Source organism: Drosophila sechellia, chromosome 3L (genome assembly GCF_004382195.2).
Source record: "Drosophila sechellia strain sech25 chromosome 3L, ASM438219v1, whole genome shotgun sequence".
NCBI lineage: Eukaryota > Metazoa > Arthropoda > Insecta > Diptera > Drosophilidae > Drosophila > Drosophila sechellia.
In genome coordinates, this window is record NC_045951.1 from 18,928,753 (window position 1) to 18,947,143 (window position 18,391).

The 18,391-nt window shown below is 41.1% G+C and overlaps 1 protein-coding gene across 1 annotated transcript; it reads right to left on the reverse strand.

Moving 5' to 3' along the window:
• Window positions 1–13,276: 13,276 nt before the first annotated feature.
• On the reverse strand, window positions 13,277–17,928 carry LOC116801289. Its single transcript, XM_032719934.1, is given in 3 exon segments — window positions 13,277–13,854; window positions 17,380–17,421; window positions 17,424–17,928. Coding segments are annotated over 3 exon segments (480 nt in total). The 5' UTR covers window positions 17,466–17,928; the 3' UTR covers window positions 13,277–13,458.
• Window positions 17,929–18,391: the final 463 nt, after the last annotated feature.

Genomic DNA, 18,391 nt, shown 5'->3' on the forward strand with positions numbered 1-18,391 from the left:
TGAGAATAGCAGATTTCCCGTACTAGCTTTGAAGTGCTGGCTAAGTTGGATAAAGGGTTAAGGATATGTAAAATTTAACTCCCTATGTAATTTTCGCTACCCGTACAAATGTCTACAAATGTTTCACTAAATTGTGGTTGCTAAGTTCAAGGCTAACGCTTTTTTGCCCGAGGCTCCTTGGCTTCCAAGGTTCCGAGGTAGCATAATTAATTTTCGTTTAATTGCCGGGCGCTAGTTAAACTAACAAGCAGAACACACTTGTACAGCGTGTTGCCCTCCCTTTCTGCCGTGCTGTGTACCCGTCCCTTTCATTCTAAATAGTTCCCTCTCTCTCGCATGGCCGGCAGCATTTCAATTAATTAATGTGCCAACATTGTGGGCGTAGTAGGACGTTCGGATCAGGCTGAGAAATGGGGGGAAACTCGCAAGTTGACAACGGCAAACACAAGTTAGCCTACATATAAAGCAAGAAATCAAACATGGCAGCCCCTGACCAGCAAAACGAAAGATTTGGATAGTGTGGGCCGCATGGACGGATGGATGGATGGATGGCTGGAGCCAGAGGAGGAGCAAAGGAGCCAACTGCTGCCGTTCCCATTAATGATGAGGTGCTGGGTGGTTGGACTGGGGCTGGGACTGCCCTACTGTGCCGTCTACTGTTTCTTCCACCACCGCCGTTTGTGTGAAAGCGTTAACGACTTCCGATAGTTGCAAAAGTTGAGATACACCATTCACAGCCCTTTTCCCACACGAAAACTTGAAAAGGATTCGCAAAAAGCGCCGCAGGATATGTGTGATAAACTGAAAAAGAAGCAAAACCAACACTCACATGCGTTGAAGAGGGATGCGACGCTAGTTTTACAAAGCTTAAGCAAATATTTCTCTTTACAAGCATCCTAATTATTTTTCAAAAGCAAAAAAAAAGTGGCTTTTATTAATTGATTAACACATGTTCTCGCTTAAAGTAACCATAGTTACTTTTCAATTCGTTGTGAAATTTAAAGCAATGCCTTCGTATCGATATACTATTTCATGAAGAAATTTAATAACTTATATCTAAGCAATTTGTTTAGTTTTTTGTGGCTTTGCCAACCTTTTGACATATATTATTAGGACAAGGATTATTATATTCCAAGCAGTTGTCAGAAACACCAGACCCACATATCCATGTGTTCTAACCGCTTAATCAACCCTCTGAGAGGATGCACACAAAGGCCAGGGATCGGCCAACATATGTTGTATAACTTCCAGCGCCGACTCGGAGCCTCATTATATAATTGCAACTGTTTTGAAGTTATGACGCCACCCCCCAACGTGGTGCATGCAACGCACCCCCTCTGGAACATCATCCCTCTCGGCCACGACCATGGCTTGTGTTTTGTGTCGTAATTTGTAATCTCAGCGCTGGCATGTGGAAATTTGTTATCGTTTTAGTGTTTGTTGCTTAAATTGCCACAGCAACGCAGCCACGATGGGAATGGCAGGGTGGGACAGAGCAAAGAAATGTGAAATAAAGTAAAAAGGGTTCCAACGCGTCTATCATATTAAGTCGGTATTTATACGAGCGCTTGTGCGCCGGAGTTTCGTCTAGACTTTGCACAGGTAACCGACCAGGCCAAAGTAAAAGTTGAGTGAACTGCAAAGGCTTACAAATAAGCAGAAAAGGAAAATCCCGGAGTGGAGAGGTGGAAAATCAAGCCCGCGCGGCGCTCCTAAGTATGCTACAAAATATTATATTAGCAAACAAAAGCAGCTGCAGCAAGTACTCACACACACACGGAAACATACCATCTTGGCTTCACCACAAGCGCATTGCGTCACCAGGTCGTATACGTAATGTGCGAGTGCCTGTGTGCGTGAAAGAAAATTATATTGAAATTACAAAATCCCCGTGCTGAAAGGAAAGTGGTGTGAAAACTGCTGCAGAATACAAGGTTGCGGTGGGTCATGACTTGAGTATTTTGCTTAAGTCGTCTAGTCGCTGGGCTCATTAAATGGATGGATGAAGATCTTAGAACACATATAAGCGAAATCACATAAACGAAAGGCTTGGCTCAGCTCCTTAGCCGGCTAATTGTATGAGCCCCTCATTCATATTCATACTAAATGACAGGTGAGTGCGGTGAATGGGATTATGATTAAAGGAATGACTTTATAAAGTATAAGAGGCCTAACAGTTAACGCATTGTTCATAATAAGACAAGATGTGTAATCTAAAAAAAGGTATTGGGCTACTGAATAAAACATTCGTGGGATCTAATATTTTACGAGTAATGTTAAAATACATAAACATTTATTTATTACAATCAACTGCAAGGAAGTGAATTGTGAAGACCGAGGTATATGCAAATATTTTGTATTGCAAATCTGAGTAACCTTTCGCCCCCGTCGCATCCATCACAGGTGATAAATCCATTCAAGGACTATTCAACCTTGAAAATCCAGCCAGATAGACACCTCCCGAATAATGGCTAAACAAAAACAAAGTTCTTTGCTACACACATTAAAAACAAATTACAAATAGATGATTGCGGGAAACACTTTGCGGCTCAAATGGAATTTAAACCACTTCTATCAGATGCTTCTGTGTAAATATTTACACTTCGTTAGCTGCCAAAGATACCCACAGCGAGTACCCCAATGGAAAAAAATTAAATCCGCCGCAATTGGAGGGGGATTCCCATTTGCCTCAAACACACGGCGAAAGTTTAAAAAACCCCCTCGTCTGCTCCTCCCTGTTTTGTGTTCCTTCGAAAAGCATTTTATGCAAATGCCTAGCGCCAGAAATAGCCCTAAAAAATGGGAAAAATACAGAAATACATTTTCTGGGCCAGTGCATGACAAAGGAACACAAAAAGCTGTGCGAATAAAGAGAATTTTAAGTGCTCCCGAAGAAGAACTTGGGCTAAATTAACCTGGCAAATTGCAGGCAAAGATAAATCTAATATGGGCCCAACTGACCCACAAATGAAGTCATCTCGGATCAATTCAAGTCAATTTGCTAAAAATAGGCGTTCGAACTGATAATTTTTTTGTTAGCTCCGGCGATGGCTTAAATGCAAGGACCTTTTTCAGTTTTTCCTGCACTTTCCACACTCCACACTACCGCCCGTTTTCCCCGTTCTTCTCCGCTTTGAACCGACCACAAACACCTGCTGGAAATTCTTTTAATTAGCGTAGAACAAAGGCAGCCAAACGATGATGACGATGGGGTTGCATGGCGGGCAAATTGAGAAAAAATAAAGGAAGCGGTCCCAGGCGGAACAGCCAAACAATGAGCGTTAAATTCTATTCAATGGCAAAAATGGAAGCAAAGCAAATAATTGAAGTAGTTTGGCCAGCCAAGAAAAACGGAATATAGAAAGAAGGGGACAAAAACAACATTAATGAGCTTGCTCGCTGCCTCGCTCTTCCGCTTTTCCCAGCTTTTCCCCGCTTTTCCTTCGCGCCGCTGAAAATGTCATTACTGAAGGGCCAGCAAAACGGATGTCGAGTTATTGTTTTGGTTGTTCTCGCAGCCATTGTGATTTGTATTTCTTCTTTGTCGACTGCCCTCAATTGGCAGCTTATGCATTTGACAGGTATTGATTATGATTATGTTGTTATTTATTATGAAGTGGGCGGTGCTTTAAACTCTGATTGAATTATTGTCTAAAGTAGCTAATGACCGACGCGCACGAAAATTAATTGCCCCTTGATTAAAGTTGGAAAGCTTAAACAGCAAAGTAAACATAGTAGAAAATTACAAAGAATTTTATATTCTATATATAAACAATATATGTTTAATTTCCAAACATTAAATCTTTGTCTTATGTATAGGAATCCAATTTAAATTATAATCATCTTTAGAAATATGAAATACACACTGCCAAATAGTTTAAAAGATTCTCAAAATATAAAGGATATCACCCAGATCTAGTGCTAAAAAAACATAAATTATGCATGAATATGGCACAGGAGTTTACGTCATCAAAAGACAAAACTTTCCTTTACATAAAGCAGCTTTTTCCAGGAAAACTGGAGCTCCACACGCAGCCAAAGACAGCGAGCAAATGTGGAGCAGTACAATAGAAAACCTCTCGCACAGATAATCAGGAAAAATTGAGGAAAAGCGAGAGACAAATGTTTTATTCAACATCTGAGCGGAGTTTCCAGTCAGCTGGCCGAAGAGCGGAGAAAAAGAAAAGCTTTCGCCAGCTGAGTTTTCCGAAAGAGAGGGGGAGAGAGAGGTTGAGCAAAAGGGAGAGCAGAGCACGTGCTGGTGCGTGAAAATATTGAATGGCAGACACAAAGAGCAGCGCTCAAAACAAAGAGACAAAGGATTGCAAAATACAAAAAATATGCTGGGAAATGTGCCACACACACAGCTCTACATACATGCCACAGGATTTATACATGTAGGGGATGGCAACATATGACAGCTGTCATGTTAGAGTCCTTAGCAAAAGCAGCAGCAGCAATGAAAGTTGGGTTAGGTTGTGGAATTGAGATTAGAAACGAACAGGCGGAAGTGGAAAGCAAGCTGGATTAACGGCTGCAGGCGGGGATTATCAAGTTGTCAATGAATAAGTGAAATGGATGAAGATATAAGTCAGGCGGGAAGCGCCCTAAAAGGATTATTAAAGGACCTTGCTCATGCCGCAGATAAGAAATTGCAGTGGGGCGAATGAAGCTCTCGAAATTTCTGGTTAAATATTTTAAATTTATCCCTGTTTAGTTACGACTTCTTGCTTTAAATTCAGAATGTTCCCATGTACCAAAATATATAAAGTGATTAATATAAAGAATACATTTAAGTCGTATTTTGAAAATGATTTTAAATTTTTGATAGTTGCATTCACTGTTATATCAGTGTAATTATTTCATTTGCCATAAATTAAGTTTAATTCTTAAAGGTAAAGTTCAATTGGCGCCAATACTTTCCGAACTCTGCCACAAGCTGATTTAATTAATAAGTTATCAAAGGCACTCGATGAAATTGGGTTAAGCCAGCATTAACCCAATATCTGGCCGGTGTAACAGCTGCGCAAGGATTAAAGCTCGTTAAGAAGGTGACTTCCGAGTTTCCTATCAAATCAGGAGCAGGCAAGCCCAGTGACCGATGAGGGAAATCGAATACGCAGCCAACTATGCCAACGCAAATTACAGTCAGGAGCAGACGCATCTGGAGCCGGAGTCCTGGATCTCGAATCCTGGCAACGGTTGTCAGCCTCGGCGCCTCGGAAATCTGAGCATCTTGCATATGATGGAAAAGGGCGGCAAATCAAAGAGGGTTAAATGACGCGTGAAATGCTAAAAGGCAACCAGATCTGACTAAAACTCCACTTTAACAAACGGAAAACGGAAAATATATGCAACGGCATAGGATATCCAAAGGAAACTATAAGAATTTAAAACAAATACTTGTTAAAATACATTTATTCTCTTTATCATTGGGTGTAACTGCTCTTTACTAAGCGAATATTTCGCTGTTTAAGATGAATGCTCCACGGCTGAAGCCTGGAGGAGCAATAAACCTGGCCGAAACTGGATGACAGTTTCCTGGCCGAGACCCTGGAGGATGGATGCATGGGAAAAGGCTGCGGATCGGGAATGAGCGATTCCGACCACAAAATGCATGTCAACCGCAGCAGCGCAACGCGGACAAACAGCCATAAAAACAGGGCAAATTAATATTTTATAACTTAATTAAAAACAAAAACAAGAGCAGCATCAGCAGCAACGGCAGCAGTGGCAGTGGCAAAAACAAAAAAAAGGAAACAAGGAGCGAGCATATATAAATATAAAAATAAATGGGCGAAAAAGCATTCCTGAGGTCGCTGGGAACTTAAAGTTCCGCGACATGATAATTTTTCATTATTCACACGCAGCGGTGGCCGCTGGGAAAGCTTTTCTAACGTAAAACACTGGACGCCGCACAGTCAATTTATTTTTAATTTACACTTCATGCATAAAAAATTAAACGCGCGTTGCCGTGTCAATTGATGAGCGGCGAAATCGCGCCACACGCAGCTTTTTGCTATCCGATACTCATTCGGGTGGTCCAGGATGCGTGGCTCCTGTGGAAAATATTTATAAAAATGCTATCCCCCAGCCCAGGATAGCAGCCCCACCGAAATAGCCCAGCCCATTAAGCACCAGGACGAAAAGGATGCGGTCGATTCAGCAATTGTTTGTGGAAATGTGCAGCGGAAGCCGGAATGGAAGTATTTTACGGCCAACTGCCAATGCAGCAGCCCGGATTCCCTTGCTCCCTCCGAGCAACTGGCAAAGGATTCCGCTCCTCCAGGTGGACTGGGTGGGGAATGTAAATTTGATTGAGATCTTAAGCAGCAGAGCTCGAGGAACGGAAAATGGTAAATGTGCAGCGGTAAGGGATACTTTGTGAGCTCTCACATTGCTTTATCCTGATTAAAGCAATCCAGGCAGCTTATTATAGAGAAATGTCTGTGTAGAAATTCTCCTTAATTTTTGTATATTATTTCAATTTCTGAATTGTATACACACTAAATTATCATCAGACACGTTAATGCAATTCAATGAAATATATATTTACTCGTTTCCAATATGCTACATCTTATTTTTTTGGGTGTCTAAGAGTGGTATTTCAGTGTTGACTAACTTTTGTCAGGTTAGCATCTATAAGGGATTCACAACCTACACACTTTCTTATCTAGTTTGTTCTATTTAACTGGACCCAGAAGTATCTCAACTAGTTTATGCCATTTCTTATCAAGATTTTATGTAGAATTCTTCTTGTTTAGTGACACATTTTGAAGATATTACCATTTCTGTCACAATTTCTCTTCGCCATTGCTTGACCTAAAGTGATATTTTTGTTTTGACTTTTGAATGAAGAATTCTTTTTATGTTTTGGGAAAATATTTTCGTCGCTTTGTTCTCGTAAATTGAGTTCTCCTACAATCAATCAATTGTGTGAGGCGTATGTCAATTTGATATGTGTCTAAAGCCTCGCCCACTGCCCTGCCACGCCCACACTAGAAATACATACACATATGCCTACGAGTTTGTTAGGCTTACATATGTGCAAAGTACACAAATGTGAGCGAAATATAGCCATCAAACAACAACATTGGTCCCAAAACAATTTCCATGTCGATAATGCATGTATTCAGTAATTGTTGGTACTTAGTATTGGCTTCATGGCTTTCATGTGTGCTGCAGATTGAGTCAATTAAGTGCAGCGTTTAATATCTTAAAAGCTGCAAGACCACACTCATTTTCAAGACCCATTTCCGATAAAACATAATTACTTTGACTGGCGGAGTCTGAAAACCGGAAACAAACAGGCTACAAAGCCCATCGAAAAACGGGCAGACAAACAGAGATCGATAAACTTTGGTAGAGGCAAGCGATTTGTATGCCATGCGACCCTTGCACCCACTCCGCCTCAAAAACATAGACAATAAATTCGAACAAAGGGCAAAACACATTCGACGAGTGGCAACAGCAACCGAACGTGAAAAAATCTAAGGGAAAATCGAAAAAGAAAATTGTCAGAGGCAGCAGGCGAGGAGCAAACTGTGGAAAGTGTGGGGACCGAGAACAGGGAAAACCAAAAACCGCAAACAAAATAGAAGCTCTTTTAGTCTCGGATTCGATTTATATAGTTATATATAATGTGGGAGGCGGCAAAAGAAACGCTGATGGTTGCCCACTGGAGTGGCAAATTCTTTTGCGGCTGCCGCTGGAAAATGTGGCTCCTCCAAATGCTTACACACATGGAAAAGCATAAACACATATATCAAATTTACACTTAAAAGGCGTTGTTTTTAACCGATTTCTAAAAAGCTGTTACCAAAACTATATTCTTAGCCACCTTATATTGCTTCCATATCACAGGACTTAACAATAGATCATATTTTTATGGCCCCTTAAGATGCCAACCACATCCTTTGAAATGTACAATTGTAGTTATATATTTTTTAAGTGTTTTTAAATATTTTATGGCTACAATTTCCTTCTCCGCTTAGCAAGAAAATCCGGCGACGAAGAGAAAGGACCCCACTCCGCTGCACGAAGTTTTTTATGCCCTGTTAATTGTGCCCTTCCCCCCTTCGGAAACCTTTTCGCCACTTTGCATACGCAACTGTCAACTTTTGCCATTTTCGCCAAACTTCACACCAGTTGGGTGCTGGGTGGGAAAAGACCACCCACTCCCACTCACATGTGTGTGAGGGTATGGGCATCATAAATATTTTCCAGCCCATTGATTTTTGGTCGTTTGGTCTGCCAGCCGTTGCTGATGAAGTTGCCATAGACATTTTCCGAGTGTGGGCGTTCCCAAAGTTAAATTCTCCAAAGTCTAAGCGCGAGGCGAGGAAAGTTCGGAAAATTCGGCCTGTCTGGGCTTTGGGAAAGCTCCCGATAATTGCCATTCGAGAATATTGCGGCACACAATCATATGACTTGGTCGCTTGGTCGATAAAGAGGATGCTTTAAAATGACACAAAATTGATTGGGTAGGAATTGAAGGGTATTGGGATTTCGGAGCCAGTCAATGGATCTGTCGAGGTTCTGCTGATGCTTTTGTTGGCCAACCACCCAACGCCACCCATCGCCACCCACTCACCACCCACCTTCAACCCCATTGCCATTATGTCGTGTGTTTTGTTTTCAGGGACACTTGATTGCCTTTGCGGCTGTTTGACTGTGTCTATGAGGTCGTTACACCCTGTAGAAAAGGTATTTTGGGACACTTTAAAGGAAAAAAACATATATTATTATATACATATATTATTATATATATTATTTGGTAATATATTTACTTACATATTATATATATTAGGTTGAGCATGTAGGGTTTGTAGAACGATTCAGTTATTCTCTACCAAGGTTAGCCAAGGTAAGCAGATCTATGAAAAAGAAACTCTATATATTAAAACTTGTGATACTCCAGGGTATTATGCAATTGTTACTTTCATGAAACTCGCATAGCTGTTATTATTTTTGCTGGCACCGAGCCCATGGCCAAAAAGTATGCTACGCATCCCATAGACGCAAATTATGATGTCGGCTGATGCGAGCAAACGAGAAACAAACAGGCGGCAGGATGGAGAAAGTGGAGAGAGTGTGGAGAGAGAAAGGAGCCAGACACTCGGGTGTGTTGGTGTGCGTGTGGGGCTGCTCGTCGATGCGTTTTTATGCCCAGACAATTTGATGGGGCAGGCTCATAAATATTTTTGCTCAAGTTAATTGAAACATTACCAAAAAATCCTTGTTGGCAAATATTGAACGTTTTTTGCTGTTTGCAGGACTCACACACACACAACTCGCACACTCACACACACAAGACTAATGGGCGCTTGTACGCACACATGTACACATCCAATTTTTAGCATAAAACGATTTTTTGTAATGATTTATTGGCAGTTGATGGATATAAATGGATGGTGAAATGTTTGCCTGTTGTTATATGGCAAACAGTTTCCGCGGAAATTTAATGGCAACCAGTGCGAATCAAGAAAAAATGCGGAACCTCAAATTCCAGGCGATTGTCGATTTTTGCAATTAATTGTCACCTCAGTTGCTTATAGTAAATATCAAAAGATTGCTATCGAGCAATTAGCGTAATTAAAGGTACATCTTACTATTTTATAAAATATTATATAGTATATTATAGCTATCGAGAAATTGCTGAGAGCAGATGAAACTCCAAAGGATCAATTTTCAAATTAAATATTTCTATTATATTAACATATATGGAGTTTGTCTTTATGAAACCACTGAACCAATTCTTTATGTATTAACCAATATATTATGATTTTTAGGTGATGCCAAACTGAGCTGCTCTCAACCGCAGCATATTAATACTTATCAAATTTATAGCAAATTGTTTGCTTTGTAGACCATTAAAATTTCATATTTACTTTCGTTTGGGCAAAAAACTGCAACCACATAATTTGGCAACATTTTGCGGTTGAACTTTCTCTTTTCTCGGCACTTTTTCTCCAGTTAATTTTGCGGGTTTTAATTAAAATTTGTTTGCGCCACACAAAGCCTGTCATTTTTGTTGCTTTTCGTCTGGTGGTCCTTCCCTAATTAGGGTTGAGTTCACTCCTCCGCCCAAAAACAAAATCGCACGCTGTGTGGCCGACCTTTTAATAATGCCGCTGAAAAAGTATACCTACGAAATTTGACAGACAGCCGAAGAAACGCAGGCGGTGGCAGCTAATTGAAAAAATACATTTTAATAGCATAATTTTTCCAGCTTGCGGGTTGTCGAAGGACCGCGGAAAAGCTGGGAAAAGCAGTGGGGAAAATGTGAGCAGGGAGTTTTCCGGAGAAACCTGCCGTTCGTTATTGGTTATCACCTGGCGAAAATCTACGGGAAAATGGCAGGAGAAAGTCACGTCTCGACATCAAACACTATTCAAATGAAATTTGTTTTTGATTAGACAATTTCTATGCAAAAATCGCAGCGCCAGGATTTTAATAAAACAAATTGGTTTTCCCGCAGCTTCCCTCACTTCCTATTTTATTTTATACTTACAGCTAAATTAAATTAAAAATTCAATGCGAGGACATTTGGACAGCGAGCAGATTGTATTCCTCATCTTGGCCAGAAGATTGTCTTCTAGTATCGACGATGATGCAAATGAACCGAGGTCAGAAATGGTAGTGTCCAGAATATATTTCCGTGTAAATGTGTCTCGAAATCTGTTGATGCAGCTAAAAGTAAAAACAATCTGCAAGTTAAGCATTAGCGGAATTATACCTTATGAATTAAGAATTTAAAAACATCTACTACTCTGTCAACTTAAATTACTTTGTATTTTCATTGAGAATAAAGTATCTTGCAGATGCATTAGATTGGCTTTGGAGTCAGCACTTAAGAAGTCAAGTTCATAGGTTGAGTGGATAACCAATCATAGATCCAAAGGTCTTTAAAGGACTTTGTTACCCAGTTCCCGTTAACTCCATCCTTTTTGACACAGAGTCAAAAGTTACGCAGTTGCCGAGAAGTTAAGTGCAGGATGCTAATGCTAAAGCTCCTTCCCAAAAGACCGAAAAGGTAAAATGTAAATATGCAGACTGCGGAGACAAAGTCTTGGCCTTTGAGCCGTAAGTTTTACGGGACTGCATATGTGAAAAGGAGCTGGAAGTTGGAGTTTATGGTCTCCCCATCCCTATCCACCGAGCCCAGAACTTCATTAGGCCAAGTGCATCCACCCAAGTGCATCCAAGCACACTGTTGGTTGACCATCTAATAAATTGAAATATATGTAGCACCCACTCCTGACACCCCCAACACACAGATATGGTTAAAGCAATGTCTAAGTTGTGTAATTATTGTTGAAAAGCATAATCAAGCATATGAAAAAATTATAATAATTAATAAATCATTTTCGATGATTTATAATACAATTTATCTACATAAATCCATGCTAATAGCAATTTAATGGCATTAAAGTTTCAATTTTTATACTGATTATTTCTCAATGCAAGTTACTAAACAAGCTAAAAGTAATGAATTGCAAGAAGCTAGTTATCTCGTTCCTTGCTGCAGTTATGTTCTATGTAAGATTCACTACTATTTTGGCCGCAGGTGTAGGGGCATTGCACCACTTTCATTTGCGTTAATAACGCCAACGGTCAGCTTTGATTGAGCATTTTGTGAGTGAAATAGAAGTGGAGACGGGGTATCCTGTCCAGCGGCAGAAGATGTTGTGCTCGCAGTTCTGCTGAATTGGGCAAAAGTTTGGGGCTCCTTTCTCCATTACGTGGCGACGCTCGACTCGAACTCGAACTCAAAAGCCACTTGGGCAATTAGAGCCCTGAAAAAGTTTGTCCAGCGCCATCGCCATCGTCATAGCCATCGCCACCAGCATCATCATCATCATCATTATGGTCGTCATCAGGACAACTGTGAAACTTTCGTCAAGCGTTTGGGAGTTGAAGTTTTCGCCCTTTTCGGCTGCTCGTCCTGCGGTAATTGCGTGCGTATTGTTAGGCGAAGGCATTCAGGATCCCATTTTCGGTGGAAGGAGCAGGAGCAGGAGCAGGGCTAAATTGCAGTCGAAACGTGAGACTTTGTGAATTGCGGGCATAGCAGGTGTAATTCGAGTAAATAATTTATTTTGCATCGCACTCAGTGCGGCGTTTTGCTCTGACGTCCAATAAATGGAACTCTGCACCTAATAAATCTGCCAAATCAATAAACGTGGATTGTAGAAGCATATATAATCAAGTTTGATTATCATTATGATTTTACAAGCCTTTTTGCAGTGAAGTTCATTCGCTTTGCTTATTTAAGCAATTGTTTTGCTCTACACACAATAAAAACTACTTTCTGTGGAATTATCTAATTCCCAGGCATAAGCTGAATACGAGTTTATATGTAAATGCGGTCGCATCACTCACATCCAAGCCGTATCCTTAGACCCTTGACCCATCGGATGATGATAGCTCTGATTTCCAATACGCTTGTTGAGCATCCAGTTTCTCCGGGGGCAACAACATAAAATGCATATCAAGTTCAAATTGAATATCCTCATTTGACGCATGGAGCAGCCAGGAAACACGGACAAGAGCCCGCTGAACAGGAACAATGTATGCAATCCCTGTTCATGGCAACTAAAATACACCTTTGTGTGTTGCCTATAAAAAATGCAGTAAAGGAGTGAAAATTCTGGGCGAGCAAGCAGATTACCAGCAGTTTCTGCTCTGTGTCCGTGTCCTGGCATTAAGCACTAAAAAATGCAGAAATGAGAAAATGCAAGGAGCGGAGGAGCGGCAGCAGCTAGTCAATAGTGGCAATAGCTCCAAAGTACTACAAGAAACACGGGAATACAGGCCAGACGAGCGGCAACAGGCCACCACAGTATGACAACAATAAAACGGCGAACGGCAATAAGGAATACAAAAACCTCCAAAGAGCAGACTGACTTACGGCGAGGGGAGATTGGCAACTTTCAGGATGTCACCATGATTTCATGGCCAGTAAAAATTTCCTAAATAAAAACGTTAGGGTAAGTGTACAATATGGGTTATGACTTAATACTAGCCATTAAATTTATAGAAATATTAAGGGAGTAAAAGTCCTTACATTATAATAACCATTATTTTTTATAACTATTCCATTTCATGACTTTTTTAACAATTGTTAAAAATCTTCATATTTTCTGCGCACAGATCAATTTAATTGGTATTAGTATTAAGTATGCTATAAGTTTTATGATAGTATAATTAAGATAGCAAGTCATGAAAAGTGCACTTGATTATCTTTCTTACTTGGAAATAAAATGGAACGGCGCCATTTTCAATAAATATTAAGGACTCAACTTTAAGGCTACCATAAAAAGACTCTATAAGATCAAATCGTGTAAAAGTATAAAGTTTAGTTTCTCCATTTTTGAAGTACTAAATATTAACTTGCCAGATGGGAAATAGTTGATATATTTCAAGCGAACCTCGCCCATAACCGATTCTTAGAGCTTACTGTTCCAACTCGGCATTACCGGCACTGCCGACAAACAAAGGATACACGGCCAACACATTCTTCTGCTCCTCCGCTTTCGTATCAGCCACGCCCCCTGGATCTTGGCTTTTTACCGATTTTCTGGATGGCCAACAGCAGCAACAACGAATCGTGCCGCAAACGAGGCAGCCGCAGAGAGAAAAGATAAGCAAAGATTGTGAAAATTGTATTTTCCATTGTGGCAGCGTGGGGGGATGGGGAAGGTGTCCGTGTCTTGGCCAAAGGATGCAGGCGGAAACAAAAAGGAAATGCCGAAACCGTTTGCTCCACGAGTCCTCCTCAATAGGCATCGGGGTGCGGGGGCAACCCTTTTCGGACAACCCTTTTCGAAAACTGGCAAGTCGAAGGGTGCACTGAAAAAACAGATTCACTTTATATAGATTATTTATTCAAATACGGATATTATATATTTTTGACTTACTGATTTGAGTATATGATATCAAGTGTATTAATCAAGTTATGGAAATATAGAATATTGCTTTTCTCTGAGTGTACGTTTCACTCCGTTTCCGTTACACGCCGATGCGCGTGTAAGGAGCATGTAAATATGAAAGGCATACTGCGATGGATGCCAAAGTTATGAGCCAGCAATTGTACTTATGTGTGTGTGGTGTGGGGAGGGGCAAAAAGTCGGAGGGAGGAAAGTTGGGGCTTGGGGAAAGAGGAGGAAATTCGGTGCGGACTGTTGGGCAGCATAAATCAAAATCAAATTTGAGTGCTATTTAGTCAAGTGGTTGACTTTGCAAGGAGTGGGAATGGATGGATGGGGGTTCGGACGGAAACACAGACCCAGAAGTGACCAATAAGTGGGTCAGTAGTCAGCACTAAGTGGAATTTCCAACTATTCTGCTGACAACAGAACCCAACCCATTGTCCATCCATCCATCCATCCAACCAACCACCACGTCTTATCAAAGGATCCCTGATTGGTTTTTGATGAACCGGTCTTAAGACAATTAAAAGCCATCAAAATTCAACAGCTTACAATTAAATCAATGGCTGCGAGTCGAGGACTCCGGCTCAAGTCAAGTCTGATGCCGATGGAAATGAGTTTGGGTTTTGAGTTTTGGACTTCATCGGCCACTGGGGATGGGATCGTGAGCTGTCCGGATGACCGAGCAATCAAACAGGACACTGGGATAAGTTAATACGGTTAGAACTTCATTATATGGCTTTTGTTTCAGTACGATTATTGAAGTTGAACAGCAAAGAAGGAAACCACATTAAAGTTATTGTACATATATTTCGCGAAAGATTTAAGGGGGCTACGATATCCCCACAACGATTTCCACGTAAATCACAGGTTTATTCCGCAGCGTTTAGACACGTAGAGTCCCCATCTCTATGCATCTTTGTCTAGCATTTGTTTACGCGATGAAAAAATTTGCATTTTATTGGCTTTCGAGCTGTTGAAGGGTCCGTAGCACAGGCCTCCAGTGATAAAAGGCCCAAAGAGCCAGCCAATCGCAATAAGAAGCATGGCGGGGAAGGGGCAGGACAGACAGGCAATTTGCATTACAAAGTCAATGAAAAATCACTTAGTGTTCGAATCGCAAATCCGAGGTAGAAGCGTCCAGAGAAAGCATCGATAAACAAAGTCAGCCAAACGATTTAGATTAAAACTGGCAACTGGCGCAGAGGATAAACCTCAAAGATGAGATATTCAGATATGTATCCCATTGCATTATTGTGGATCATAAATACAGGGCTTAAACGGTGGAGGAAAAGCGAAAGTTTTCGTTCACTATTTTTGCGATTGGACTAGCCGGAACTGATTGCGAAGGACATGGGAAACCTATTTGAATTTCATTTTCGTATGCAAATTTTCAATGGGTTTTTATGCCGCTCGTTTCATTTCGTTTCGTTTGTGAAACGGAAGCTAAGCCACACAAATATGCAGGCGAATTGCCTTGGCCTCGGAGCTCGGAGCTCGTAGCTGGTAACTCGTAGCTTTCGCCTTGACTTTCATGGCGGAAAAGCGGTCCACAAAAACCGCCCAGCCCACCAGGCTCATCCACCCACCGGGAGTCTGCTGGGTTCTTCCCTTCGGTTGGGTTTACGAAACAATTGAAACAAGTTTGCAATCAGTGCTCAAACTTTTTGCTGGCCATCTGCACACAAACACAAACATGCACAGAGAGAAAAATAAAAAATTTCGGGCAAATGTAGGGAATATTCATTTCACGCGTAAAAAGTTAAATGAATATTATACAAGGGTTCTATACAGAATTAATAGGACACACAGCTCTAATATCAATATGAGTTTCCCTGCTTACGGCTCGAATATTTCTTTCTGTGTACAGAGCTCAGGCGCTTTGGTGCAGACAAACAAGCACTGAGAGATACAAAAACGCGGCAGCAAATTGTGCGGCTGTCAAGGATGTCGAATAGTCAGCGTCCACTTTTGGGCCAATGTACAGGATCCCGGGTCCTTCGTCCTTAGTGTGCCTGTAAACAAGTTCAGTCGCGCGCCTAAGAGTATGCAACAAAGGCACAAGTGAGAAGCGCTAAATGGACATAGAAAGGATCAACGAATTCCCAATGCACTGCGGAAAGTAAACATAAGACAGGTTTATCAACCTAAAGGTGCATGAACAATGCGTTAAATAACAGATAAGGTAAAGGGTAATGCACACCAGTTTTCTGGAGCTTGAAACAATGAAAGAAAATTTAAATCTAAAGGTTATCGGTGTATCTATAAGAAATATTCTTTTGTTATAGGACAATAATAGCGTCTCCCAACTTAAGTACTAGGCATATATCTTATCCTTTCTGTGTACAGACTGTTCCTACAAATACCTCACTCTTTCGGAAAGTTTTTCTATGAAACTACGCGCTCTGGCCAACTTCACATTGCCGGTTTCTCAAAGGACCACAGTCTCCTTTGATGGCGGAGCAGGGTGAGTGGTATGATCCAATATCTATAAATCAAAAGGCGTACTAAACCTCTTAACAATAAAGCTTAATCACAAACAAGTGGGCCGAGCGAGGAAAAGTTTAAGCAGCAATCAGGAGCAACAAACAGAAACAGTAGCTGGGAAAGTGGATTAAAGCCGGGGCAGAGCACCAGAGGCATCTTAACAATGAGTTGGGAAATTAAAACTCGGCTTACTAAAAGTTGTCATCCTTGAAATAGCCATGCCATGCCATTGATTGATGCCAATCAAATGTAATTGAATGTTTTCTAATTACGCCTCATTAGGATTACAAATCGAACGGCCCAAGTGTTGGCCTCATAAATATTTAGCGAAATGAGATTGAAAACGAAAATAGGAGCTGCGACAATTGATTTCGGTGCACAGTGATTGATTGTCTGCTGGCTGTAATGGGAATCCTTCTCGACGACACCATAAATGTCGTTCGTTGTGTCGCAGTCACACCTCCGCATCACTGGCTCCCCAGACTGTGGCAGGATATGGAGGAGCTATAGCGAGGAGCCCCCTATGGGATGCAAAAGCAAAAAGCGGTGGCTCCGAGCCATGTACATGACGTATGAAAGTCGTAACAAAACACTTTGATTGATGATTGAAATGGCCCGTGCCCTAATTGGCGATGGTTGCGTGAGATGCTCAAATGGTATGGCTTGAAGAAAGTAACAGAATAAAATAAAACTAATATTATATCACATTGTTTCTAGTTGATATTATTTCTGATACGTTGCCTTGTTTCTGCTTCAATGGGCTCCACATTAAGCCGATGAAATGCTCGCCGAGTCACGAAACCATCTCCAGGCGGACCTCAAATCGCTGCCCCGACCGCAAGTCCACACGGACTCCCGCCGCTGCCCGCGCCCCCGCAGACACGCACAGGTGCGCATAAGTTCATGATTCCATAATGTCTGTGACATGTGGCCATCAACTGGCCCTCACTTCTTTGGCCACCCACTCACCAGCCACCCACACCCACTCTGTCAGTGAATGTGTGCGGTCAGGCAGTTACAAGGTCTGAGTTTGAGTTGATCCATTGTCCTGGTCCTCGTCCTGTTGGCGACGGTGTTGGTGATGGTGATGGTAATGGTGAATGGATGGTGGTGTGGCCGACTGTTGACGGTGTTGCCGCTGTTGGTGGATTGTCTTTGAAATGTTTCGGCGGTCGCGGGTTCGTTGCTCTGCGGCTGGTTTTTGGTTTTGGATAAACGCAGGCATCGGCGAGCAGAGCGGAGCTTTAACGGTCCATTTACATCCAGTTAAAGCATTAAATTAATAGCACTTTAGGGTATTCGGAACAGTTGCATTGCGATGATAAATGCAATAAAATTGCGTATATTAAATTACGATGTTTCCCTTACTTTGAATTAAATTAATTACTTAAATATATACCGATATTTCGAAAGGTTTCCGATTGTTCTCAGCAGAATATCGCTAATGTTCAAGCACTTCACCAAAATGTAAACGCTTTAATCAAGCATTAAGGTAAAACATCTGGATTTGTTAGCTTCAGAGAACATCCCGCTAAATTAAGTAAATTCTATTCATTTATGTATGTATGTATGGTATGTTTATTTTAATTTCATGAAGAGCGAGTCGAAATTTTGACGATCTTGATGATTGTTTACCTATCGAATGCCGCTGTGCAACCCCGCCCGTGCGAACATGGTATTAGCGACGTTCGATACATCGAAAAATATCAACAAGTGCAAGCCGACTTTGAGGGAGCTTCATCTATTTACATTATGTTCGATATTTACCAGCCAAATCTGTTTAACGTTTAGAAAAAAGTTCCTATTTTCTAATAAAAATTTACCAACTTGTTTTAATATCCACAGGTGGACTCCTGACTTAAATATTTATATGTTTGTATTGTTCTATAATACTTGGTTCTTTACACAAGCGGCTGAACATTAATCATTTGCTTGTAACGCATATCCATTTAATATATAGAATAACCTTT